Below are 26,131 nucleotides of genomic sequence, written 5' to 3' on the forward strand. Positions count from 1 at the left end.
TCAGTGTGTGAGTCAGTCTCAGTGTGTGAGTCATTCTCAGTGTGAGTCATTCTCAGTGTGGGAAGTCAGTCTCAGTGTGTGAGTCATTCTCAGTGTGTGAGTCTCAGTCTCAGTGTGTGAGTCATTCAGTGTGTGAGTCATTCTCAGTGTGAGTCAGTCTCAGTGTGTGAGTCATTCTCAGTGTGTGAGTCAGTCTCAGTGTGTGAGTCATTCTCAGTGTGTGAGTCAGTCTCAGTGTGTGGAGTCAGTCTCAGTGTGAGTCAGTGTCAAGTCAGTCTCAGTGTGTGAGTCAGTCTCAGTGTGTGAGTCATTCTCAGTGTGTGAGTCAGTCTTCAGTGTGTGTGAGTCAGTCTCAGTGTGTGAGTCATTCTCAGTGTGTGAGTCATTCTCAGTGTGTGAGTCAGTCTCAGTGTGTGAGTCAGTCTCAGTGTGTGAGTCAGTCTCAGTGTGTGAGTCATTCTCAGTGTGTTAGTCAGTCTCAGTGTGTGAGTCAGTGTCAGTGTGTGAGTCAGTCTCAGTGTGTGAGTCAGTCTCAGTGTGTGAGTCATTCTCAGTGTGTTAGTCAGTCTCAGTGTGTGAGTCAGTGTCAGTGTGTGAGTCAGTCTCAGTGTGTGAGTCATTCTCAGTGTGTGAGTCAGTCTCAGTGTGTGAGTCAGTCTCAGTGTGTGAGTCAGTGTGTGAGTCTGTCTCAGTGTGTGAGTCAGTCTCAGTGTGTGAGTCAGTGTCAGTGTGTGAGTCATTCTCAGTGTGTGAGTCAGTCTCAGTGTGGGAGTCAATCTCTGTGTGTTCTTCCCCTATGTGTATCTGCTACCTTGGAGAGTGACCGTACAATGGGACTCTCCATGATTCCTCTGAGGAAGATGAGGTCGATGTCTTTGGCCCCCGTGGAGGTGGGCAGCTCCCCCAGGTTATCCAACACCTGCTGCATCGCTGTGGGGGGAGGGGTGAGAGAGCGGGGGGGGGTGGTGAAAGGGAGGGGAGGGAGAGGGAGGGAGAGAGTGGTGGAGAGAGGAAGGGAAAGAGAGAGGGGAGGGAGAGGGAGAGAGTGGTGGAGAGAGGAGGGGAAAGAGGGAGGGGAGGGAGAGAGTGGTGGAGAGAGGAAGGGAAAGAGAGAGGGGAGGGAGAGAGTGGTGGAGAGAGGAAGGGAAAGAGAGAGGGAGGGAGAGGGAGAGAGTGGTGGAGAGAGGAAGGGAAAGAGAGAGGGGAGGGAGAGGGAGAGAGTGGTGGAGAGAGGAAGGGAAAGAGAGAGGGGAGGGAGAGGTGTTAGTTACTGTATATATGGAAAACAGAGATAAAGGGAGTGAGGAAATCACACTGTAGATCAGCGATGAACGACTGCCGGCCCCGCCTCCCTTTTGTAGGCCAGCTGATACATTTCCTCATAATTACAAATGTTTAGGAACTCAGTCGGGGTCTCAACTTACTGTTGAGTTAGAATCAGCAGTTTTCCTCTTGTTATTATGTCAGTCACTGATAATCACTCAATTAGCCCATGTCAGCCATTTATTTTTAGATTGGTAAGTTAGATGAGTGTCTAGCTGCCTAAACTTAGTAATCAGGATCAAATTACCGACCGGAGAGCCCCCCACTGTCACTCTCACCCAGATATCAAATATCATATTAAAAACCGCAAACATTTCTCTCCACCCTATGGTAAAATGTGTAGAATTGCAGGAGATTAGCTGTAAAACTGGTCATTTTTCTCTCTGCCCCATGGCAAAATTTGTAGAATTGCATGAAATTAGCTATAAAAGTGCAAAATCTTCTTTCTGCTCCATGGCAATGTGTAGAATGGCACCAAACTTGCTTTAAACTGTAACATTTTCTCTCCACCCCATGGCAAAACATGTAGAACTGCAGGAAATGAACTCTAAAACCACTGTCAAGAGAGGGGCTGCTAATATGTTTTGCTCGCAAGGTGACAGAATTTTGCTTCGGACCCCCAAAAGGCATGGATGTGGGTAAACAGACCCGCGGGACACTGCGACCCCTCTTGACGAGTTCAGATTTGTTGCGGTCATGACTATAGTTTATTCACTTTACTGCAGTATAGTTCTATAGACCAGTCCCATTCACTGCAGTTCATACTGTATATCACAGCAATCAAAACTGTGCAATTCTGTCAGACAAAATAGTGCCTAGAAAATAAAACATGGACACACAAATCAGTTTCTCTTCAGTTTCTCTGTAGTTTGGGTTCGAGCCGTCCTGAGATGAAGACTCCTCTGACCCTGCATGTTCTTTCTAATGATCTACATTTCAGTCCCGTCCTGAGATGAAGACTCCTCTGACCCTGTTGTCCTGACAAGGAGAGAGGTGTAGACTAGGCAGGCATCATGGCACTAGGATCTTAAACCGAGGATCTCACACCCCCTGTAATACACTTACAGCCCTGTGGAGGTGTGTGTGTGTGTGTGTGTGTGTGTGTGTGTGTGTGTGTGTGTGTGTGTGTGTGTGTGTGTGTGTGTGTGTGTGTGTGTGTGTGTGTGTGTGTGTGTGTGTGTGTGTGTGTGTGTGTGTGCATATTCATATGTAAAGCCATGAAGAAAATGACACCCTCACATTTTCTCCTCCACTCTCTCTCTCCTTCTACCCGCCTCTCTCTCCTTCTACCGCCTCTCTCTCCTTCTACCGCCTCTCTCTCCTTCTACCGCCTCTCTCTCCTTCTACCCTTCTCTCTCTCCTTCTACCCGTCTCTCTCTCCTTCTACCGCCTCTCTCTCCTTCTACCGCCTCTCTCTCCTTCTACCGCCTCTCTCTCCTTCTACCCGTCTCTCTCTCCTTCTACCGCCTCTCTCTCCTTCTACCGTCTCTCTCTCCTTCTACCCGTCTCTCTCTCCTTCTATCCGTCTCTCTCTCCTTCTACTGTCTCTCTCTCCTTCTACCCGTCTCTCTCTCCTTCTACCCGTCTCTCTCCTTCTACCCGTCTCTCTCCTTCTACCGTCTCTCTCTCCTTCTACCGTCTCTCTCTCCTTCTACCCGTCTCTCTCTCCTTCTACCGTCTCTCTCTCCTTCTATCCGTCTCTCTCTCCTTCTACCGTCTCTCTCTCTCTCTCCTTCTACCCGTCTCTCTCTCCTTCTACCCGTCTCTCTCTCCTTCTACCGCCTCTCTCTCCTTCTACCCGTCTCTCTCTCCTTCTACCTTCTCGCCCTCCTGTCCGGCACTGGCAGAGTCGCCCTCCTGTCCGGCACTGGCAGAGTCGCCCTCCTGTCCGGCACTGGCAGAGTCGCCCTCCTGTCCGGCACTGGCAGAGTCGCCCTCCTGTCCGGCACTGGCAGAGTCGCCCTCCTGTCCGGGGTCAGCGCGAGGGTCCCCGCTCCAGAGGCGCCACCTAAGTGGGCCAAGCCTAAGGTGGAACGGAGTCCACGTCCCGCACCAGAGCCGCCACCGCGGATAGATGCCTACCCTCTGTTTTTCTGTTTTGTGTGTTTACACCAGACAGAACTGTTTCGTTTGTGCCGCTTTGTTATTTTTTTGTTCAAGTGTCAGTTTGATTAAAAATCATGAACACGGCCTCCCGGGTGGCGCAGTGGTTAAGGGCGCTGTACTGCAGCGCCAGCTGTGCCATCAGAGACTCTGGGTTCGCGCCCAGGCTCTATCGTAACCGGCCGTGACCGGGAGGTCCGTGGGGCGACGCACAATTGGCCTAGCGTCGCCCGGGTTAGGGAGGGGTTGGCCGGTAGGGATGTCCTTGTCTCATCGCGCACCAGCGACTCCTGTGGCGGGCCGGGCGCAGTGCGCGCTAACCAAGGTTGCCAGGTGCACGGTGTTTCATCCGACACATTGGTGCGCCTGGCTTCCGGGTTGGATGCACGCTGTGTTAAGAAGCAGTACGGCTGGTTGGGTTGTGTATCGGAGGAAGCATGACTTTCAACCTTCGTCTCTCCCGAGCCCGTACGGGAGTTGTAGCGATGAGACAAGATAGTAGCTACTAAAAAACAATTGGATACCACGAAATTGGGGAGAAAACTGGGTAAAATAAAATTACAATAAAAAGAAATCAATAAACACGTACCACCACCTTGGTCCTCTTCTTCAAACAGTTGTTACAGTGTGTCTCAGTCACCAGATCTCAACCCAATTGAACACAAACGGGATATTCTGGAGCGATGTGAGGCAGCATTTTCCATCAACAAAACACCAAATTATGGAATTTCTCTTCGAAGAGAGAAACACATAGTTCCAAACCAGACTATCAATTACACCCACCCACACCCACAAAAACAACCATTAATAAACCATCCCCTTGATTATAGTTAACCCCCCCACACACAGAGACATAATTCCCCTTTCAAGCTCTCCTATAGACACAAACACACACAAATTATACTGTCCATGACTCCAATACAAAGACCACAAACGTAAGCACGCACACGCGCCGTCGCACAGACAGACGGTCAGACAGACAGACATACAGACAGGCAGACGTACAGCATGCAAATCCTGAGCCACCAAAAGCTATCACATGTAGCTACCCACATTCCCCACATAAAAGTGTGACTCCACACCCAGTTGCAAGTTCGCCCTAAAGGAACACATAACTGTTGGGATGTGTGTCTCTGTTGTTATGTGTGTGTGTGTGTGTGTGTGTGTGTGTGTGTGTGTGTGTGTGTGTGTGTGTGTGTGTGTGTGTGTGTGTGTGTGTGTGTGTGTGTGTGTGTGTGTGTGTGTGTGTGTGTGTGTGTGTGTGTGTGTGTGTGTTTGTGTCTGTTTGTGTGTGTTGGGATGTGTCTCCAAGGCAGCGTGACTGAACAAGAAGAACCTATGTTTCTCTGTCACAAAGAAATTTAGACAGACGTTTGTGTGCTTTGGATCTACTTAGTGTAAATACAGTTGAAGTCTGAAGTTTACATACACTTATGTTAGAGTCATTAAAACTCGCTTTTCAACCACTCCACAAATTCCTTGTTAACAAACTATAGTTTTGGCAAGTCGGTTAGGACATCTACTTTGACACAAGCATGACACAAGTAATTTTTCCTACAATTGTTTACACCATGGGACCACGCAGCCGTCATACTGCTCAGGAAGTAGACGCGTTCTGTCTCCTGGTGATGAACGTACTTTGGTGTGAAAAGTGCAAATCAATCGCAGAACAACAGTGAAGATGCTGGAGGAAACAGGTACAAAAATATCTATATCTTCAGTAAAACGAGTCCAATATCGACATAACTTGAAAGGCCACTCAGCAAGGAAGAAGCCACTGCTCCAAAAATGCATAAAAAGCCAGACTACGGTTTGCAACTACACATGGGGACAAAGATCAAACTTTTTGGAGAAACGTCCTCTGGTCTGATGAAACAAAATAGAACTGTTTGGCCATAATGACCATCGTTATGTTTGGAGGAAAAAGGAGGAGGCTTGCAAGCCAAAGAACACCATCCCAATCGTGAAGCACGGGGTGGCAGCATCATGTTGTGGGGGTGGCAGCATCATGTTGTGGGGGTGGCAGCATCATGTTGTGGGGGTGGCAGCATCATGTTGTGGGATGCTTTACTGCAGGAGGGACTGGTGCACAACACAAAATAGATGGCATCATGAGAGTAGGAAAATGATGTGGATAAATTGAAGCAACATCTCAAGACATCCATCAGGAAGTTAAAGCTTGGTCGCAAATGGGTCTTCCAAATGGACAATGACCCCAAGCATATTTACAAAGTTGTGGCAAAATGGCTAAAGGACAACAAAGTCAAGGTATTGGAGTGGCCATCACAAAGCCCTGACCTCAATTCTAAAGACAATCTGTGGACAGAACTGAAAAAGTGTGTGCGCACAAGGAGGCCTACAAACCTGACTCAGTTACACCAGCTCTGTCAGGAGGAATGGGCCAAAATTCACCCAAGTCATTGTGGGAAGCTTGTGGAAAGCTACCCAAAATGTTTGACCCAAGATAAACAATTTAAAGGCAAGGCTACCAAATGCTAATTGAGTGTATGTAAACTTCTGACCCACTGGGAATGTGATGAAATAAATAAAAGCTGAAATAAATCACTCTCTACTATTATATTGACATTTCACATTCTTAAAATAAAGTGGTGATCCTAACTGACCTAAGACAGGGAATTTTTACTAGGATAAAATATCAGAAATGGTGAAAAACGGAGTTTAAATGTATTTGACTGAAGTGTATGTAAACTTCCGACTTCAACTGTAAGCAGTACTGACTATGAAAGAGATAACTGTGGCAGATTTCTGTTAACTTAATCTCTGGGTTGACCTTCTCCCTCTGGGTCAAGCCAATATGTTTTTGTACCCCAGGACTTTGTTCACAGAGTTCACTGAACCTCAGTGTGTGTGTGTGTGTGTGCGTGTGTGTGTGTGTATGTGTGTGTGTGTGTATGTGTGTATGTGTGTGTGTGTGTGTGTGTGTGTGCGTGCGTGCGTGCGTGCGTGCGTGCGTGCGTGCGTGTGTGTGTGTGTGTGTGTGTGTGTGTGTGTGTGTGCGTGTGTGTGTGTGTGTGTGTGTTTGCATAAGTATATGTGCATCAGATCAAAGGATACATTCCACTATGTCACTGACGTGGGTGGGGGGATGGCATAAATACTTTATAATCCCTGAATATGACTTGCATAAGAATAGATACAATTACTACAGTAACACTCCAATACGGTTCCACTTGCAAATGCATCTTCAATGTACTTACACTACACAGTATTATAAAAGGTAGCATAGTTAGTCTTTCTCTAGCATAGAGGGTAGAGGAAGGGTTTTTTATCTCCTATTTTACATTGTAATTCATTAATATTCTGAAGCAGCAAAGTATTTTATTTCTCTCTCTTCTTGCCTCTTCCTCTCTCCCCGTATGTCCCGTAAACCACGTGGTACAGTACAATTACTCACTTCTCTTTTCCGAAATGCTTCCTCTGTCCAGGAATAAAAAAAAGTAAACAAACACTCACAATCTGGCAACCCGTTTCCTCACCTACGTACACAACAAATACCTGACAGTCTTTGACTTGTGGATAGTGATACTAACTAGCATTCCTTCCTTCACTCACAAACTGTTATGAAATACCTATCCAAAACAGCCTTTGCACTTTGGAACAGGCAAGTCTCTCTTCGCTAGTGACTGGACAGTAGACACTATGTAACCCACAAATAGTTCTGAAATATCGGTCAAAAAGTATCTTTCCCCTGGAAGGTAATGAATAGCTGACAAGGCATATCTAGCTGGAAACAATAGCTCTCTCTGTTGTACTAATATCGGGCAACAAATATTTTCCATAGTATAACTATCTGGCAACTGAGAGTCTTGCCTCCGGATGTGTTGGCCCCCTCTGTGGGCTCAGCAGCCGCCCCCTCCCTGGACCCAACCGCCCCCTCTCCTGTCCCGCCTGCATCTCCCGTCCCGCCTGCATCCGGAGGGGGCTCCACCTCTCCCTCCAACCCGTTGGGACAGGCGTCCTCCATAGCCAGGACCATGACCGCTCCTCGACCACAGCAATGTTTACCTAACCGAAAGATTACCCCCACCACCTCCACTGAGGGACAGGTGGTCTAAAGCTAGCTGCTCTGCCCTTCAACTTCCAACTACTACACAATGAGAAACAGTCTCTAAATACAGAGAGAATGAAGAGAGAGAAGGATACGGGGAGATAGAGGACAGAAAAAGACAGATAGAAAGACAATGAGCAACAGTCTCTAAACACAGAGAAAAGGAAGAGAGAGAAGGATACGGGGAGATAGAGGACAGAAAAAGACAGATAGAAAGACAATGAGCAACAGTCTCTAAACACAGAGAAAAGGAAGAGAGAGAAGGATAAGGGGAGATAGAGGACAGAGAAAGACAGATAGAAAGACAATTAGCAACAGTCTCTAAACACAGAGAAAAGGAAGAGAGAAGGATACAGGGAGATAGAGGACAGAGAAAGACAGATAGAAAGACAGTGAGAAACAATAGCAGGGGGATTAAACTAAAAGCAATTTACAGAGACAGGAGATGATAGAGAGACAGGAGATGATAGAGAGACAGGAGATAAAAGAGAGACAGGAGATGAAAGAGAGACAGGAGATGATAGAGAGACAGGAGATAAAAGAGAGACAGGAGATGATAGAGAGACAGGAGATGATAGAGAGACAGGAGATGATAGAGATGCTGTTGAGGGTTTGTTTCAGTTTGGCCCATATCCCCATCTCTTCAACCAGTACCCACCTTCACAGTCACACACACACACACTGTTCTTACAGGGCACCATATTTTATTATACACCGTTATTGATGCACGAACCGGTTTAGGTTTTTACATGACCTGGTTTTCAATGTTTGGTTTATTAAATATGATACGACACTCCGATGACTGTAATGTTAGCTCTTATCGTTTACTCCGCTTGCTACTGATACCAGTCCTGTTGTATGTGAGCTAGCTAGCTCCCTCTCTCTTCCCTCCCTCCCTGTCCCCAGTCACACCCACCCTCCTCTCAATTCAATTCAATTCTAGGGGCTTTATTGGCATGGGAAACATATGTTAACATTGCCAAAGCCAGTGAAGTAGATAATATACAAAAGTGAAATAAACAATCAAAATGAACAGTAGACATTACACTCACATAAGTTCCAAAAGAATAAAGACATTAAAATGTTATATTACGTATATATACAGTGTTGTAACGATGTGCAAATAGTTAAAGTACTAAAGGGAAAATAAATAAACATAAATATGGGTTGTATTTACAATGGTGTTTGTTCTTCACTGGTTGACTTTTCTTGTGGCAACAGGTCACAAATCTTGCTGCTGTGATGGCACACTGTGGTAGATATGGGAGTTGATCAAAATCGAGTTTGTATTCTAATTCTTTGTGGATCTGTATAATCCGAGGGAAATATGTCTCTCTAATATGGTCATACATTGGGCAGGAGGTTAGGAAGTGCAGCTCAGTTTCCACCTCATTTTGTGGGCAGTGTGCAAATAGCTTGTCTTCTCTTGAGAGCCAGGTCTGCCTAGGGCGGCTTTTCTCAATAGCAAGGCTATGCTCACTGAGTCTGTAGAATTTAACAGCTCTTTTCTGGAATTTGATAATTAGCGGGAATCGGCCTAATTCTGCTCTGCATGCATTATTTGGTGTTTTAACACTGTTTGTACACTGTTTGTACACTGTTTGTACACTGAGGAGATTTTTGCAGAATTCTGAATGCAGTCTCAATTTGGTGTTTGTCCCATTTTGTGAATTCTTGATTGGTGAGCGGACCCCAGACCTCACAACCATAAAGGGCAATGGGTTCTATAACTGATTCAAGTATTTTTTGCCAGATCCTAATTGGTATGTCAAAATGTATGTTTCTTTTGATTGCATAGAATTCCCTTCTTGCCGTATCTCTCAGATCGTTCACAGCTTTGTGGAAGTTACCTGTGGCGCTGATGTTTAGGGAAAGGTATGTATAGTTTTTTGTGTGCTCTAGGGCAACGGTGTCGAGATGGAATTTGTATTTGTGGTCCTGGCAACTGGACCTTTTTTGGAACACCATTATTTTGGTCTTACTGAGATTTACTGTCAGGGCCCAGGTCTGACAGAGTCTGTGCAGAAGATCTAGGTGCTGCTGTAGACCCTCCTCGGTTGCCAGTCAGACCCCACCCTCCTCTAACTTCCCTCCCTCCCTGTTCCCAGTCACACCCACCCTCCTCTCTCTTCCCTCCCTCCCTGTTCCCAGTCACACCCAACCCCCTCTCTCTTCCCTATCTCCCTGTTCCCAGTCACACCCACCCTCCTCTCTCTTCCCTCCCTCCCTCTTCCCAGTCACACCCACCCTCCTCTCTCTTCCCTCCCTCCCTGTTCCCAGTCACACCCACCCTCCTCTTTCTTCCCTCCCTCCCTGTTCCCAGTCACACCCACCCTCCTCTCTCTTCCCTCTCTCCCTGTTCCCAGTCACACGCACCCCCTGTTCCCAGTCACACCCACCCTCCTCTCTCTTCCCTCCCTCCCTGTTCCCAGTCACACCCACCCTCCTCTCTCTTCCCTCCCTCCCTGTTCCCAGTCAGACCCACCCTCCTCTCTCTTCCCTCCCTCCCTGTTCCCAGTCACACGCACCCCCCCTGTTCCCAGTCACACCCACCCTCCTCTCTCTTCCCTCCCTCCCTGTTCCCAGTCACACCCACCCTCCTCTCTCTTCCCTCCCTCCCTGTTCCCAGTCACACCCACCCTCCTCTCTCTTCCCTCCCTCCCTGTTCCCAGTCACACCCACCCCCTCTCTCTACCCTCCCTCCCTGTCCCCAGTCACACCCACCCCTCTCTCTTCCCTCCCTCCCTGTTCCCAGTCAGACCCCCCCCCCTCTCTTCCCTTGAATCTGACCGCAAAAACACAGGATTACAGAATCTGTTCTGAATTCTCTCTATTTCTCTCTCTCCCTCCCTTGCTCTCTCTCAAAGTTTTCAGTGTGATTCTCTGTAACTGCGGTAGCTCTATAGAAGACATTATATCTGATACAATTGAAGTCGGAGGTTTACAGACACTTAGGTTGGAGTCATTAAAATTCGTTTTTCAACCACTCCACGCATTTCTTGTTAACAAACTATAGTTTTGGCAAGTCAGTTAGGACATCTACTTTGTGCATGACACAAATAATTTTTCCAACAATTGTTTACAGACAGATTATTTCACTTATAATTCACTGTATGACAATTCCAGTGGGTCAGAAGTTTACATACACTAAGTTGACTGTGCCTTTAAACAGCTTGGAAAATTCCAGAAAATTATGTCATGGCTTTATAAGTTTCTGAAAGGCGAAATGATGTCATTTCAGTCAATCGGGAGGTGTACCTGTGGATGTGTGTCACGACTTCGGCCGAAGTCGGTTCCTCTCCTTGTTCGGGCAGCACTCGGCGTCGCCCGTCTACAAGCCATCGCCGATCCACTTTCATTTTCCATTTGTTTTGTCTTTGTTTCTACACCCCTGTTTTTTATTTCCCTAATTATTGTTCATGTATTTAACCCTCAGTTTCCCCCATGGTGTTGTGCGGAATTGTTTTATGTCATGTTCGGTAATGTTGGTGACTGGTTATTTTAGACGGCTGCTGTTTCTTGCCCGTGTGTAAAAGTTGATGTTCGTGTGTTTGTGTTTGGGCAAATGTATTGTTTTACCTTGCACCATTCATTATTCTGAGTAAAGTTACATTCCTCACAATTCTCTGCTCTCCTGCGCGTGACTGCATCCACCAGCAACACCCACCATTCTGAAAATGTATTTCATGGCCTACCTTCAAACTCAGTGCCTCTTTGCTTGACATCATGGGAAAATCAAAAGAAGTCAGCCAAGACCTCAGGAAAAAAACTGATTCATCCTTGGGAGCATTTTCCAAACACCTGAAGGTACAACGTTCATCTGTACAAACAACAGTACGTAAGTATAAACACCATGAGACCACGCAGCCGTCATACAGCTCAGGAAGGAGACGCGTTCTGTCTCTAGAGATGAACGTACTTTGGTGTGAAAAGTGCAAATCAATCCCAGAACAACAGCAAAGGCCATTGTGAAGATGCTGGAGGAAAAAGGTACAAAAGTATCTATATCCACAGTAAAACGAGTCCTATATCGACATAACCTGAAAGGCCGCTCAGAATGGAAGAAGCCACTGCTCCAAAACCGCATAAAAAAGCCAGACTACAGTTTGCAACTGCACATGGGGACAAAAATCATACTTTTTTTGATAAATGTCCTCTGGTCTGTAGAAAGAAAAATAACTGTTTGGCCATAATGACCATCGTTATGTTTGGAGGAAATAGGGGGAGGCTTCCAAGCAAAAAAAACACCATTCCAACCGTGAAGCATGGGGGTGGCAGCATCATGTTGTGGGGATGCTTTACTGCAGGAGGGACTGGTGCACTTTACAAAATAGATGGCATCATGAGGATGGAATATTATGTGGCTATATTGAAGCAACATATCAAGACATCAGTCAGGAAGTTAAAGTTTGGTCACAAATGGGTCTTCCAAATGGACAGTGACCACAAGCATACTTCCAAAGTTGTGGCAAAATGGCTTAAGAACAACAAAGTCAAGGTATTAGAGTGGCCAACACAAAACCCTGACCTCAATCCTATAGAAAATGTGTGGGAAGAACTGAAGAAGCATGTGCAAGCAAGGAGGCCTACAAACCTGACTCAGTTACACCAGCTCTCCAACACTTTGCAAAAACAAAGTGTTGGAGAAGAAAGTAAAAGTACAATATTTACCATGTAAAAAGCTAATGTTTAAGTTCCTTGCTCAGAACATGAGAACATATGAAAGCTGGTGGTTCCTTTTAACATGAGTCTTCAATATTCCCAGGTAAGAAGTTTTAGGTTGTAGTTATTATTGGCATTATAGGATTATTTCTCTCTATACCATTTGTATTTCATATACCTTTGACTATTGGATGTTCTTATAGGCACTATAGTATTGCCAGCCTAATCTCGGGAGTTGATAGGCTTGAAGTCATAAACAGCGCAATGCTTGAAGCACAGCCAAGAGCTGCTGGCAAATGCAGGAAAGTGTTGTTTGAATGAATGCTTACGAGCCTGCTGCTGCCTACTACCACTCAGTCAGACTGCTCTATAAAATATCAAATCATAGACTTAATTATAATATAACACACAGAAATACGAGCCTTTGGTCATTAATATGGTCAAATCCAGAAACTATCATTTCGAAAACAAAATGTTTATTCTTTCAGTGAAATACGAAACCGTTACATATTTGATCTAACAGGTGCAATGCCTCAGTCTAAATATTGCTGTTACATTGTACAACCTTCAATGTTATTTCATAATTATGTACAATTCTGGCAAATTAATTACAATCTTTGTTCGGAAGAAATGGTCTTCACACAGTTCGTAACGAGCCTGTTGGCCCAAACTGCTTGTCACGCCCTGACCTTAGTATTCTTTGTTTTCTTTATTATTTTGGTTAGGTAAGGGTGTGACATGGGTGATGTATGTGTTTTTGTTCCTGTCTAGGGCTTTTGTATGTCTATGGGTGTTCACTAGTCTAGGTATTTATATGTCTATGGTTGCCTAGATTGGTTCTCAATTAGAGGCAGCTGTTTATTGTTGTCTCTGATTGCGAACCATATTTAGGCAGCCATATTCCTTGGGTTATTTCGTGGGTGATTGTCTATGTCTAGTTACCTGTGTCTGCACTAGTATTATATAGTGTCAATTTCGGTTTGTTGTTTTGTATAGTTTGTTAAGTGTTCTTCGTCTTCATTAAAAAGTATGTATTCATCTTACGCTGCGCCTTGGTCTCCTCTGTACAACGAATGTGACACTGCTGCATATACCCTGACTCTGCTTGCACAGAACGCAAGAGAAGTGACACAATCTCCCTAGTTAAAAGAAATCCAGGTTAGCAGGCAATATTAACTAAATATGCAGGTTTAAAAATATGTACTTGTGTATTGATTTAAAGAAAGGCATTGAAGTTTATGTTTAGGTACACATTGGTACAACGACAGTGCTTTTTTCGCAAATGCGCTTGTTAAATCACCTGTTTGGCGAAGTAGGCTGTGATTCAATGATAAATTAACAGGCACCGCATTGATTATATGCAACGCAGGACAAGCTAGATAAACTAGTAATATCATCAACCATGTGTAGTTAACGAGTGATTATGTTAAGATTAATTGTTTTTTACAAGATAAGTTTAATGCTAGCTAGCAACTTATCTTGGCTCCTTGCTGCACTCACGTAACAGGTAGTCAGCCTGCCACGCAGTCTCCATGTGGAGTGCAATGTAATCGGCCATAATCGGTGTCCAAAAATGCCGATTACGATTGTTAAGAAACCTTAAAATCAGCCCTAATTAATCGGCCATGCCGATTAATCGGTCAACCTCTAGTGTAAACTTCTGACCCACTGGGAATGTGATGAAAGAAAAAAAAGCTGAAATAAATCATTCTCTCTACTATTATTCTGACATTTCACATTCTTAAAATAAAGTGGTGATCCTAACTGACCTAAGACAGGGAATTTTTACTAGGATTAAATGTCAAGAATTGTGAAACTGAGTTTAAATGTATTTGGCTAAGGTGTTTGTAAACTTCCGACTTCAACTGTATATGCACTCAATTTAATTCCACTTTTTAAAAAAATGTCATGGTGTATGACTTAACTATACCCTTTCCACCCCCACATGTTTTTAAATAAACAAATCAAAGCACATAGACTAAAGATAGCGCCCTGAAGAATATCAGGTGAGCAAAGCATCATGGGATGAATAATTGTGTAATGAAAAGCAGTTGATCAGTAAAAGGGGGGGTATTAAACTGAAGGCTCCAGGGTTTGGATGTTTATGTGTTTATGACAGGTTAAACGATATGGAACAGTGATGAGGTAACATTAGCCAGCGTTCTCACAATAGCATTACACCAATGTTAAAACAGCATTATATTAGCGTTATACAGGTGTTTAAGGGCTGTAGATACAGGGGATGTCTTCCTCTACCTGTGATCATGGTTGTGACTGGGTTGTCAGGGTGGAACTGTAAAGACAAGGCTACAGTCAGATAGTGGTAGTAGCCTGGGGCAACACAAGGCTACATTCAGACAGTGGTAGTAGCCTGGGGCAACACAAGGCTACAGTCAGATAGTGGTAGTAGCCTGGGGCAACACAAGGCCACAGTCAGATAGTGGTAGTAGCCTGGGGCAACACAAGGCTACATTCAGACAGTGGTAGTAGCCAGGGGAAACACAAGGCTACATTCAGACAGTGGTAGTAGCCTGGGGCAACACAAGGCTACATTCAGACAGTGGTAGTAGCCAGGGGAAACACAAGGCTACAGTCAGATAGTGGTAGTAGCCTGGGGCAACACAAGGCTACAGTCAGATAGTGGTAGTAGCCTGGGGCAACACACGGCTACATTCAGACAGTGGTAGTAGCCTGGGGCAACACAAGGCTACAGTCAGACAGTGGTAGTAGCCAGGGGAAACACAAGGCTACATTCAGACAGTGGTAGTAGCCTGGGGCAACACAAGGCTACATTCAGACAGTGGTAGTAGCCAGGGGAAACACAAGGCTACAGTCAGATAGTGGTAGTAGCCTGGGGCAACACAAGGCTACAGTCAGATAGTGGTAGTAGCCTGGGGCAACACACGGCTACATTCAGACAGTGGTAGTAGCCTGGGGCAACACAAGGCTACAGTCAGATAGTGATAGTAGCCAGGGGCAACACAACGCTACAGTCAGATAGTGGTAGTAGCCTGGGGCAACACAAGGCTACATTCAGACAGTGGTAGTAGCCTGGGGCAACACAAGGCTACATTCAGACAGTGGTAGTAGCCAGGGGAAACACAAGGCTACAGTCAGATAGTGGTAGTAGCCTGGGGCAACACAAGGCTACAGTCAGATAGTGGTAGTAGCCAGGGGCAACACAACGCTACAGTCAGATAGTGGTAGTAGCCTGGGGCAACACAAGGCTACATTCAGACAGTGGTAGTAGCCTGGGGCAACACAAGGCTACATTCAGACAGTGGTAATTGCCAGGGGCAACACAACGCTACAGTCAGATAGTGGTAGTAGCCAGGGGCAACACAACGCTACAGTCAGATAGTGGTAGTAGCCAGGGGCAACACAACGCTACAGTCAGATAGTGGTAGTAGCCAGGGGCAACACAACGCTACAGTCAGATAGTGGTAGTAGCCATGGGCAACACAAGGCTACATTCAGACAGTAGTAGTAGCCAGGGGCAACACAAGGCTCAGTCAGACAGTAGTAGTAGCCAGGGGCAACACAAGGCTACATTCAGACAGTGGTAGTAGCCTGGGGCAACACCACTCTGCTTTGATAACATCAGTCTAGACCAGGGAGAGAGAAGAGTCATGGACAAGCCTTAAGATCGGCTTAACACTCCTGGCACATTCCGTACATTACACCCACACAAACGCTTGTTTATATACAAACAGACATACTTCTCTCTCACTCTGTTTCAAACACACACACACACACACACACACACACACACACACACACACACACACACACACACACACACACACACACACACACACACACACACACACACACACACACACACACACACACACACACACACACACACACACACACACACACAGAGATGCTTATAAACATTGGAAAGTGCATTAAAATAAACATACATTTAAAACACACACACACAAACCATATAGCCCAAACAGAGACACACAATCCCAAATACTTGCAGTACAACTATACATAACCCTTAGACAACATAATACACTCTCAGGACCTATAACGACACCTGTAGGGATAAACAAGAGGACATGTCGTAATCTTACCTGTGTCTGACTGTTAACCCCAATCCTCCCTGCTCTTCTACAATCTACTCATCCGTCAACCCTAGAGACCTAGGAGAGAGAGAGAGATAAGGGGAGAGAGAGATAAGGGGAGAGAAAGAGGGTAGGGGAAAGAGAGAGAGAGACAGAGTGAGGGGGAGGAAAGAGGGCGAGATCGAGGGGAAAGAGAAAGCGAGGGGAAAGAAAGAGAGAGAAAAGAGAGAGAGAGATAGAAGACTCGTCAGACAATGTTTATGACCAGGAGTTTACACAATCTGTATCTCACACTCGCTCTGACGGGTCATCTTGTTCTTGTCCCGAGAAGGACAGACTATGACAGGGTTCCCAGGCACTGATGGGGGCCATTGTTCCTCCGGCACAACACTGATGGGGGCCATTGTTCCTCCGGCACATCACTGATGGGGGCCATTGTTCCTCCGGCACAACACTGATGGAGGCCATTGTTCCTCCGGCACAACACTGATGGAGGCCATTGTTCCTCCGGCACAACACTGATGGAGGCCATTGTTCCTCCGGCACAACACTGATGGGGGCCATTGTTCCTCCGGCACATCACTGATGGGGGCCATTGTTCCTCCGGCACAACACTGATGGGGGCCATTGTTCCTCCGGCACAACACTGATGGAGGCCATTGTTCCTCCGGCACAACACTGATGGAGGCCATTGTTCCTCCGGCACAACACTGATGGAGGCCATTGTTCCTCCGGCACAACACTGATGGAGGCCATTGTTCCTCCGGCACAACACTGATGGGGGCCATTGTTCCTCCGGCACATCACTGATGGGGGCCATTGTTCCTCCGGCACAACCCTGATGGGGGCCATTGTTCCTCCGGCACAACACTGATGGGGGCCATTGTTCCTCCGGCACAACACTGATGGGGGCCATTGTTCCTCCGGCACAACACTGATGGGGGCCATTGTTCCTCCGGCACATCACTGATGGGGGCCATTGTTCCTCCGGCACAACACTGATGGGGGCCATTGTTCCTCCGGCACAACACTGATGGGGGCCATTGTTCCTCCGGCACAACCCTGATGGGGGCCATTGTTCCTCCGGCACAACACTGATGGGGGCCATTGTTCCTCCGGCACAACACTGATGGGGGCCATTGTTCCTCCGGCACAACACTGATGGGGGCCATTGTTCCTCCGGCACATCACTGATGGGGGCCATTGTTCCTCCGGCACAACACTGATGGGGGCCATTGTTCCTCCGGAACAACACTGATGGGGGCCATTGTTCCTCCGGCACATCACTGATGGGGGCCATTGTTCCTCCGGCACAACACTGATGGGGGCCATTGTTCCTCCGGCACAACACTGATGGGGGCCATTGTTCCTCCGGCACATCACTGATGGGGGCCATTGTTCCTCCAGCACAACACTGATGGGGGCCATTGTTCCTCCGGCACAACTCTGATGGGGGCCATTGTTCCTCCAGCACAACACTGATGGGGGCCATTGTTCCTCCGGCACAACACTGATGGGGGCCATTGTTCCTCCGGCACAACACTGATGGAGGCCATTGTTCCTCCGGCACAACACTGATGGAGGGCCATTGTTCCTCCAGCACAACACTGATGGAGGCCATTGTTCCTCCGGCACAACACTGATGGAGGCCATTGTTCCTCCAGCACAACACTGATGGGGGCCATTGTTCCTCCAGCACAACACTGATGGGGGCCATTGTTCCTCCGGCACAACACTGAATGGGGCCATTGTTCCTCCGGCACAACACTGATGGGGGGCCATTGTTCCTCCGGCACAACACTGATGGAGGCCATTGTTCCTCCGGCACAACACTGATGGAGGCCATTGTTCCTCCGGCACAACACTGATGGAGGCCATTGTTCCTCCGGCACAACACTGATGGAGGCCATTGTTCCTCCGGCACAACACTGATGGGGGCCATTGTTCCTCCGGCACAACACTGATGGGGGCCATTGTTCCTCCGGCACAACACTGATGGGGGCCATTGTTCCTCCGGCACAACACTGATGGGGGCCATTGTTCCTCCGGCACAACACTGATGGGGGCCATTGTTCCTCTGGCACAACACTGATGGGGGCCATTGTTCCTCCGGCACAACACTGATGGGGGCCATTGTTCCTCCGGCACAACACTGATGGGGGCCATTGTTCCTCCGGCACAACACTGATGGGGGCCATTGTTCCTCCGGCACAACACTGATGGGGGCCATTGTTCCTCCGGCACAACACTGATGGGGGCCATTGTTCCTCCGGCACAACACTGATGGGGGCCATTGTTCCTCCGGAACAACACTGATGGGGGCCATTGTTCCTCCGGCACATCACTGATGGGGGCCATTGTTCCTCCGGCACAACACTGATGGGGGCCATTGTTCCTCCGGCACAACACTGATGGGGGCCATTGTTCCTCCGGCACATCACTGATGGGGGCCATTGTTCCTCCAGCACAACACTGATGGGGGCCATTGTTCCTCCGGCACAACACTGATGGGGGCCATTGTTCCTCCAGCACAACACTGATGGGGGCCATTGTTCCTCCGGCACAACACTGATGGGGGCCATTGTTCCTCCGGCACAACACTGATGGAGGCCATTGTTCCTCCGGCACAACACTGATGGAGGGCCATTGTTCCTCCAGCACAACACTGATGGAGGCCATTGTTCCTCCGGCACAACACTGATGGAGGCCATTGTTCCTCCAGCACAACACTGATGGGGGCCATTGTTCCTCCAGCACAACACTGATGGGGGCCATTGTTCCTCCGGCACAACACTGAATGGGGCCATTGTTCCTCCGGCACAACACTGATGGGGGGCCATTGTTCCTCCGGCACAACACTGATGGAGGCCATTGTTCCTCCGGCACAACACTGATGGAGGCCATTGTTCCTCCGGCACAACACTGATGGAGGCCATTGTTCCTCCGGCACAACACTGATGGAGGCCATTGTTCCTCCGGCACAACACTGATGGGGGCCATTGTTCCTCCGGCACAACACTGATGGGGGCCATTGTTCCTCCGGCACAACACTGATGGAGGCCATTGTTCCTCCGGCACAACACTGATGGAGGCCATTGTTCCTCCGGCACAACACTGATGGAGGCCATTGTTCCTCCGGCACAACACTGATGGGGGCCATTGTTCCTCCGGCACAACACTGATGGGGGCCATTGTTCCTCCGGCACAACACTGATGGGGGCCATTGTTCCTCCGGCACAACACTGATGGGGGCCATTGTTCCTCCGGCACAACACTGATGGGGGCCATTGTTCCTCCGGCACAACACTGATGGGGGCCATTGTTCCTCCGGCACAACACTGATGGGGGCCATTGTTCCTCCGGCACAACACTGATGGGGGCCATTGTTCCTCCGGCACAACACTGATGGGGGCCATTGTTCCTCCGGCACAACACTGATGGGGGCCATTGTTCCTCCGGCACAACACTGATGGGGGCCATTGTTCCTCCGGCACAACACTGATGGGGGCCATTGTTCCTCCGGAACAACACTGATGGGGGCCATTGTTCCTCCGGCACATCACTGATGGGGGCCATTGTTCCTCCGGCACAACACTGATGGGGGCCATTGTTCCTCCGGCACAACACTGATGGGGGCCATTGTTCCTCCGGCACATCACTGATGGGGGCCATTGTTCCTCCAGCACAACACTGATGGGGGCCATTGTTCCTCCGGCACAACACTGATGGGGGCCATTGTTCCTCCAGCACAACACTGATGGGGGCCATTGTTCCTCCGGCACAACACTGATGGGGGCCATTGTTCCTCCGGCACAACACTGATGGAGGCCATTGTTCCTCCGGCACAACACTGATGGAGGGCCATTGTTCCTCCAGCACAACACTGATGGAGGCCATTGTTCCTCCGGCACAACACTGATGGAGGCCATTGTTCCTCCAGCACAACACTGATGGGGGCCATTGTTCCTCCAGCACAACACTGATGGGGGCCATTGTTCCTCCGGCACAACACTGAATGGGGCCATTGTTCCTCCGGCACAACACTGATGGGGGCCATTGTTCCTCCGGCACAACACTGATGGAGGCCATTGTTCCTCCGGCACAACACTGATGGAGGCCATTGTTCCTCCGGCACAACACTGATGGAGGCCATTGTTCCTCCGGCACAACACTGATGGAGGCCATTGTTCCTCCGGCACAACACTGATGGGGGCCATTGTTCCTCCGGCACAACACTGATGGGGGCCATTGTTCCTCCGGCACAACACTGATGGGGGCCATTGTTCCTCCGGCACAACACTGATGGGGGCCATTGTTCCTCCGGCACAACACTGATGGGGGCCATTGTTCCTCCGGCACAACACTGATGGGGGCCATTGTTCCTCCGGCACAACACTGATGGGGGCCATTGTTCCTCCGGCACAACACTGATGGGGGCCATTGTTCCTCCGGCACAACACTGATGGGGGCCATTGTTCCTCCGGCACAACACTGATGGGGGCCATTGTTCCTCCGGCACAACACTGATGGGGGCCATTGTTCCTCCGGCACAACACTGATGGGGGCCATTGTTCCTCCGGCACAACACTGATGGGGGCCATTGTTCCTCCGGCACAACACTGATGGGGGCCATTGTTCCTCCGGCACAACACTGATGGGGGCCATTGTTCCTCCGGCACAACACTGATGGGGGCCATTGTTCCTCCGGCACAACACTGATGGGGGCCATTGTGTCCACAGACCCTCAGGACGTTGCTTAAGTCATCATCCTGTGCCATATAGTCCCAGACAGCATAAATGTCATTCAATCCAAGTGTCATTGTCCACTATTATGTGAGAACAACAGGGAAGGTTAGGTAATGCATTTAGCCTAACCGTGAGTATTTTCTCTCTCCATTTCTCTTCTTCCATTCCTGTTCTCGTTCATCCTCCCTTCCCTCTAACCTCTTCCCTCCATCCCAGGTCCAATGACAGAGTGGTAAACAGTAGCGTTTTAATAAACACTACAGGTCACTCAGCAGCATTAAGCTCTGAATAACTCTAATGAAATGAGATGGGTTAGCGGAAATGTTTTGATTACAGCTAGCAGAAATAACCGCCCACTGCTTTGGTTTTAGCCATGGCAACAGGTCTTGCTCCTTAATCTGAGATTAGGTTAACTTTTTAAGGTTTTCCAAAAATCACGGTTGGATGATTCCCGGATTTCCTGCTTTGTTCATCTTGATTCCAGCAATATGATCACACATGTACGGCCACCATAGAATTACGGTGAACATAATCTTAGTCTGTGTCCCAAACGGCACCCTATTCTCTATATACAATACTACTTTGTACAAAAAGTAGAACACTATAGGAAAAAAGTAGTGCACTATACAGAGAATAGGGTGCAATTTGGGGCACATACTTTTAAGGTGCATTGTGTCAGAGTGCACTCTGGGTCGTTCGTAAATTCAGAGCGTTGTCAGATTGCCGGTTCATAAATTTGAAGCGTTTCGCTCTCGAAGCGTTCAGAGCACACAATGGACTCTCTGGCTGAGGAGTAGGGTTGATCTGAGCATTCTGACCTCACAACAACAGTCAATCACCCAAGCTAACTGACTAACGTTGGCTAGCTTGCTACTTCCAGACACAAATGAGAGAATACTCCACTCTGGCCATTTTATTCGTCCTAGCAGAGCTGGTTAGGCTGTTTTCATGTTATCCAGAGCATTGGTGACTGTATCTGTGCTGCTGGCAACAATTGACACCGGTAATTTTACTGACACCGGTCATATTCAACAGGTGTTGAGTGTTCGTAAATTCATCAGTTATTCTGCGCTGTGGCACAGTCAGACGAGAGTGCTCTGAAATCGGAGTAAATAGCCAGAGAGAATTTACGAACACACCCTCGGACTCTGAATGGCAATGCAAACAGATCACAGGATATTACAGACCAGTTCATTTCATCCCCACTTCCTGGGCACCGGTTTAAATGGCCAGCACTGTATTGCACCACCTCCCTCCTTTGTATCAACTTTTCTCTCCATTGGATCTGCTCATTGCGTGGCCCATCCATCACCTTAGTGCTAATTGGCCCATTACAGCAAAGAGAGAGAGAGTGAGAGAGATGTGCCAAATGTTTGACCATATAAGAGACATATAGCCTATGCATGGTCCATATCATCAGGTATGCTATTAGCAATAAGCATTATCACCCGTAGCCCATCTGATGCAGCATAGTGGCTGTAAATAAATAGGCTGAAGCCATCTGCATTGACCCTATTGGGCTAACCATTAGCTAGATCCCCAATGTAGTCTTTTAACTAGTTAGCATCCTAATGAAGAATGTTATGTCCCATAAACACATTGAATATAATGTAGGCCTTCCTGTTAGGGTAACTTGAGATAATTCGCCATTTGGGGTAGCATGCCCTGCCTGTACTTCTCACAGAAACCACTTCTACACCCCCCCCAACACTTTCCCTGATTGCCACTACTCACCAAAAATGTTACTACATCACTCCCCCCCAAATTATTTTGAGGTAGGGTAGCATTTTACCCCAAGTTACTCTACAATTGACCCGTGTTGCATTTAGCCCCATTCTCCCCTATGCACTCATGGTGAATTGCTGAACAGTAACATGCTGAACCATGAAGCTGCTAAAACTCTAGGTTTAAAATGGTACATTTTGAACACACGGTATTTAGGAGTTGAGAAATAAAGTAGGAAGAGAAAGCTGGGATTGTCCTCTTTTTAACAAAGGCCATTAAAACTGCTGTTTTAAGCATTATAGCAAAAATTGTTGTGCATTTGCTTGTAAGAGTTGCAAGTTTCCCTCCCTTTGGCACTCAACTTGAATGCGCCTTGAGAGGAATATTTCTCACATAGAACACACAACAAGCCGACTAGGTAAATAGATCAACTATTCTACTATGGGGGTGTCAAATGTTTCTATTCATCACTTGTTTGTTTGCAGAGGAAAAGTAAATGTGTGTCATGTGTGCAGCCTTTCCGGCCTCACCATCGTTACTTGCACCTGCGCATCATCAAACTCATCTGGACTCCATCACTTCCCTGATTACCTGAGCTATATATGTCACTCCCTTTAGTTCCTTCCCCAGGCATTATTGTTTCAGTTTCATGTCTGTTCGTTGTTCATGTTTCTTGCTTTGTATCATGTTCTGTTTATTTTATTAACACTCCCTCCCTGAACTTGCTTCCTGACTGTCAGCGCACATCGTTTCAGAATGACGCCTCACGCAGCTACAACCAGCTCGTCGGGCTTTCATGCCTTCACTGGATCGTCAGGCTCCCCTGCTTCCACTGGATCGCCAGGCTCCCCTGCTTCCACTGGCTCGTCGGGCTTTCATGCCTTCACCGGATCGCCAGGCTTTCATGCCTTCACCGGATCGCCAGGATCCCCTGCTTCCACTGGATCGTCAGGCTCCCCTGCGTCCACTGGATCGTCAGGCTCCCCTGCTTCCACTGGATCGTCAGTCTCCCCTGCTTCCACTGGATCGTCAGGCTCCCCTGCTTCCACTGGATCGTCAGGCTCCCCTGCTTCCACTGGCTCCCCTGCTTCCACCGGCTCGTCAGGCTCCCCTGCTTCCACCGGCTCGTCAGGCTCCCCTGCTTCCACCGGCTCGTCAGGCTCCCCTGCCTCAGCCGGTCTAACAGGTTTCCGCGCTCCAGCTGGAAACAGGTTTCCGCGCTCCAGCTGGCAACAGGTTCCCACGCATCAGAAGGGTTGACCAGTCCACTATGGATCCCCGGAATCGTCATTTTGGTTGGCGTCCTGCGGCTGGAGCCGTGCGCCAGGGAGGGGGTACTGTCACATGCGCCCCCTCACCGGCCTCTAGGTCACCAGGCTGGTCGTTATGGCGCACACCTGTCACCATTGTTACGCGCACCGTCATCAAACTCATCTGGACTCCATCACTTCCCTGATTACCTGCCCTATATATGTCACTCCCTTTAGTTCCTTCCCCAGGCATTATTGTTTCAGTTTCATGTCTGTTCGTTGTTCATGTTTCTTGCTTTGTATCATGTTCCGTTTATTTTATTAACACTCCCTCCCTGAACTTGCTTCCCGACTGTCAGCGCACATTGTTACAATATGGACTGTTCTAGCATCTTCAAAGAGCGTTTCATATTTTTGGGGCGTGGCAGCAATGATTTTGCCGTGGCACAACGCCACAGTTAAATTAGTGCAGCGAAAACACTGTTGCCACAAGAAAATGGCAACCAGCACAAACACCATTGTAAATATAACCTATATTTATCAGTTTATTTATTTTCTCGTTGTTACATCACTTTTTTAAATAGCAGTGACATAACATTTGAAATGTCTATATTAGGGATGAAACGACTACTGGTTTCACGATAAACCATAGTAAAATCCCGAAGGTTACTATTACCGTTTCAAATTGTAATTATAATTAAAACCGTGTTTGATTACCACGGTTTGAAAAACTCATTGCCCAGCATCAACCAAAGTTGGCAACAGTCTGACACAGGCGCATGTGAAAACATGATGGAAGGTAGTGACAGCGCTCTTGATATCTTTCAGTATTTTGGTGGAGGAAAACCTAATGGAATATGGTCACCCTGTCTGCAGAACATGTAAAAAACTAATCGCTGTGAAAGGGAGCAACACTTCAAATCTCTTGAATCATCTTCGTGACCACCACCCACTACTTTATAGCGACTGCAAGGTAAGTTCACTTTTAGCTCAATGCATGATGTGGGGACTTTGGAATGGGGGGAAATGTCCTGGTTTGTCTGTAACTTGCTAATAGCTTGTCTATAATGTAAACTGAAGCTTTCAGTGTTACCTACTGTTGTAAAAACACTACACGTTGTTCTGCTGCTGTATGTGTCGTGTCTGCACTCTATTCACCCATTGCACACGATAACACCTTACGTAGTTTAGTCACCAACCAACATATTTTTTTTGTTCATTTAAAATCCGACAGTCGTCGACTTGGTTGTGTGTTCCAACAGAAGAAACACTATAGACTCCTCCTATACAAGACCCCTGTATTTATGTTAATTGTTGGGCTCATTGCAATTACTATCACGGTCTTCTTAAGACTTGTTTATTTATCTCAATTGTGCATGGGGTCATTGCATATACTCAAATGCAACACAGAAGATTGACTGTGTGTGTGGTGAGAACATAGCCCACAATGTCTGCTGTGTGGATCGAACAGCCAACAAGTCGAGCAGTCATTTGAAAGAGTAAGAACATTTCAGTGAGAGAACTCAAAGGCGAAATCCATTTACGCCAAGATAATGGAATTCAATGCCCTTGACAATCAACTGTTCTCTGTTGTTGGTGATGTTGGCTTTCGCGACTGGTCGATCAATGGTACACACTACCAAGTGCACTATTTTTCAGATGTTGCCCTACCGGAGTTCCACAGTAATAGAGTCACTGCTATTACCTTCACGACATACTATGGAACGCCACTTGGGTATTTGTGTGTCAAAAAATATAACACTATTTGACATGTTAAATAAGCTTTTAATTCAAATAACACAGTTCTATTATAGAATGTTGTGTGTTCTGAATTTGCAAGTACAAGCCAAGCGCCAGCACTACTGTCAAAGCTCTACAAAAAAGTCTGTAAACAGGCAAACACCGACCACAAACGATGTGTTTACAGTACCGCATTGGTAATAAAGCATTATTTGTTGGACTGCAACTTCTGGGGTAGCTAGCTTTAGCTTGGTACCTAGCTAGCACCAATACAACCAGCCTGAAAACAATGACCAGAAGAAACTGCAGTCATTTTCATTATTCTTAGCAATGATTTAGGAATCCTTGTGAGTAAGTATTAGCTCGGTTTCCACTTGTTTGCCTATTGAAATTGAACTTCAGTTCATGAAAATAAATATCTATCCAGCTACTTAACC

At 47.4% G+C, this 26,131-nt stretch overlaps 1 protein-coding gene across 8 annotated transcripts in view; it reads right to left on the minus strand.

The window, feature by feature from the left end:
- Nucleotides 1-26,131, minus strand: part of LOC118398991 (protein PALS2-like) — a 70,635-nt gene that overhangs the window by 15,349 nt on the left and 29,155 nt on the right. Inside the window, exons 2-4 of one of the 8 annotated variants that reach the window (XM_052472543.1) lie at nt 16,243-16,311; nt 14,414-14,450; nt 830-930 (exon numbers count right to left, since the gene is read on the minus strand). In XM_052472543.1, coding sequence (XP_052328503.1) covers nt 830-930; nt 14,414-14,423 — 111 coding nt within the window. In that variant the 5' untranslated portion in view covers nt 14,424-14,450; nt 16,243-16,311. Of the gene's footprint in view, nt 1-811; nt 931-6,841; nt 6,966-14,413; nt 14,451-16,242; nt 16,312-26,131 lie in introns of those variants that run through there. The other 7 variants (XM_052472539.1, XM_052472544.1, XM_052472540.1 and 4 more) reach the window with 7 other exon arrangements.

The sequence above is a fragment of the Oncorhynchus keta genome, chromosome 20 (genome assembly GCF_023373465.1).
Source record: "Oncorhynchus keta strain PuntledgeMale-10-30-2019 chromosome 20, Oket_V2, whole genome shotgun sequence".
NCBI lineage: Eukaryota > Metazoa > Chordata > Actinopteri > Salmoniformes > Salmonidae > Oncorhynchus > Oncorhynchus keta.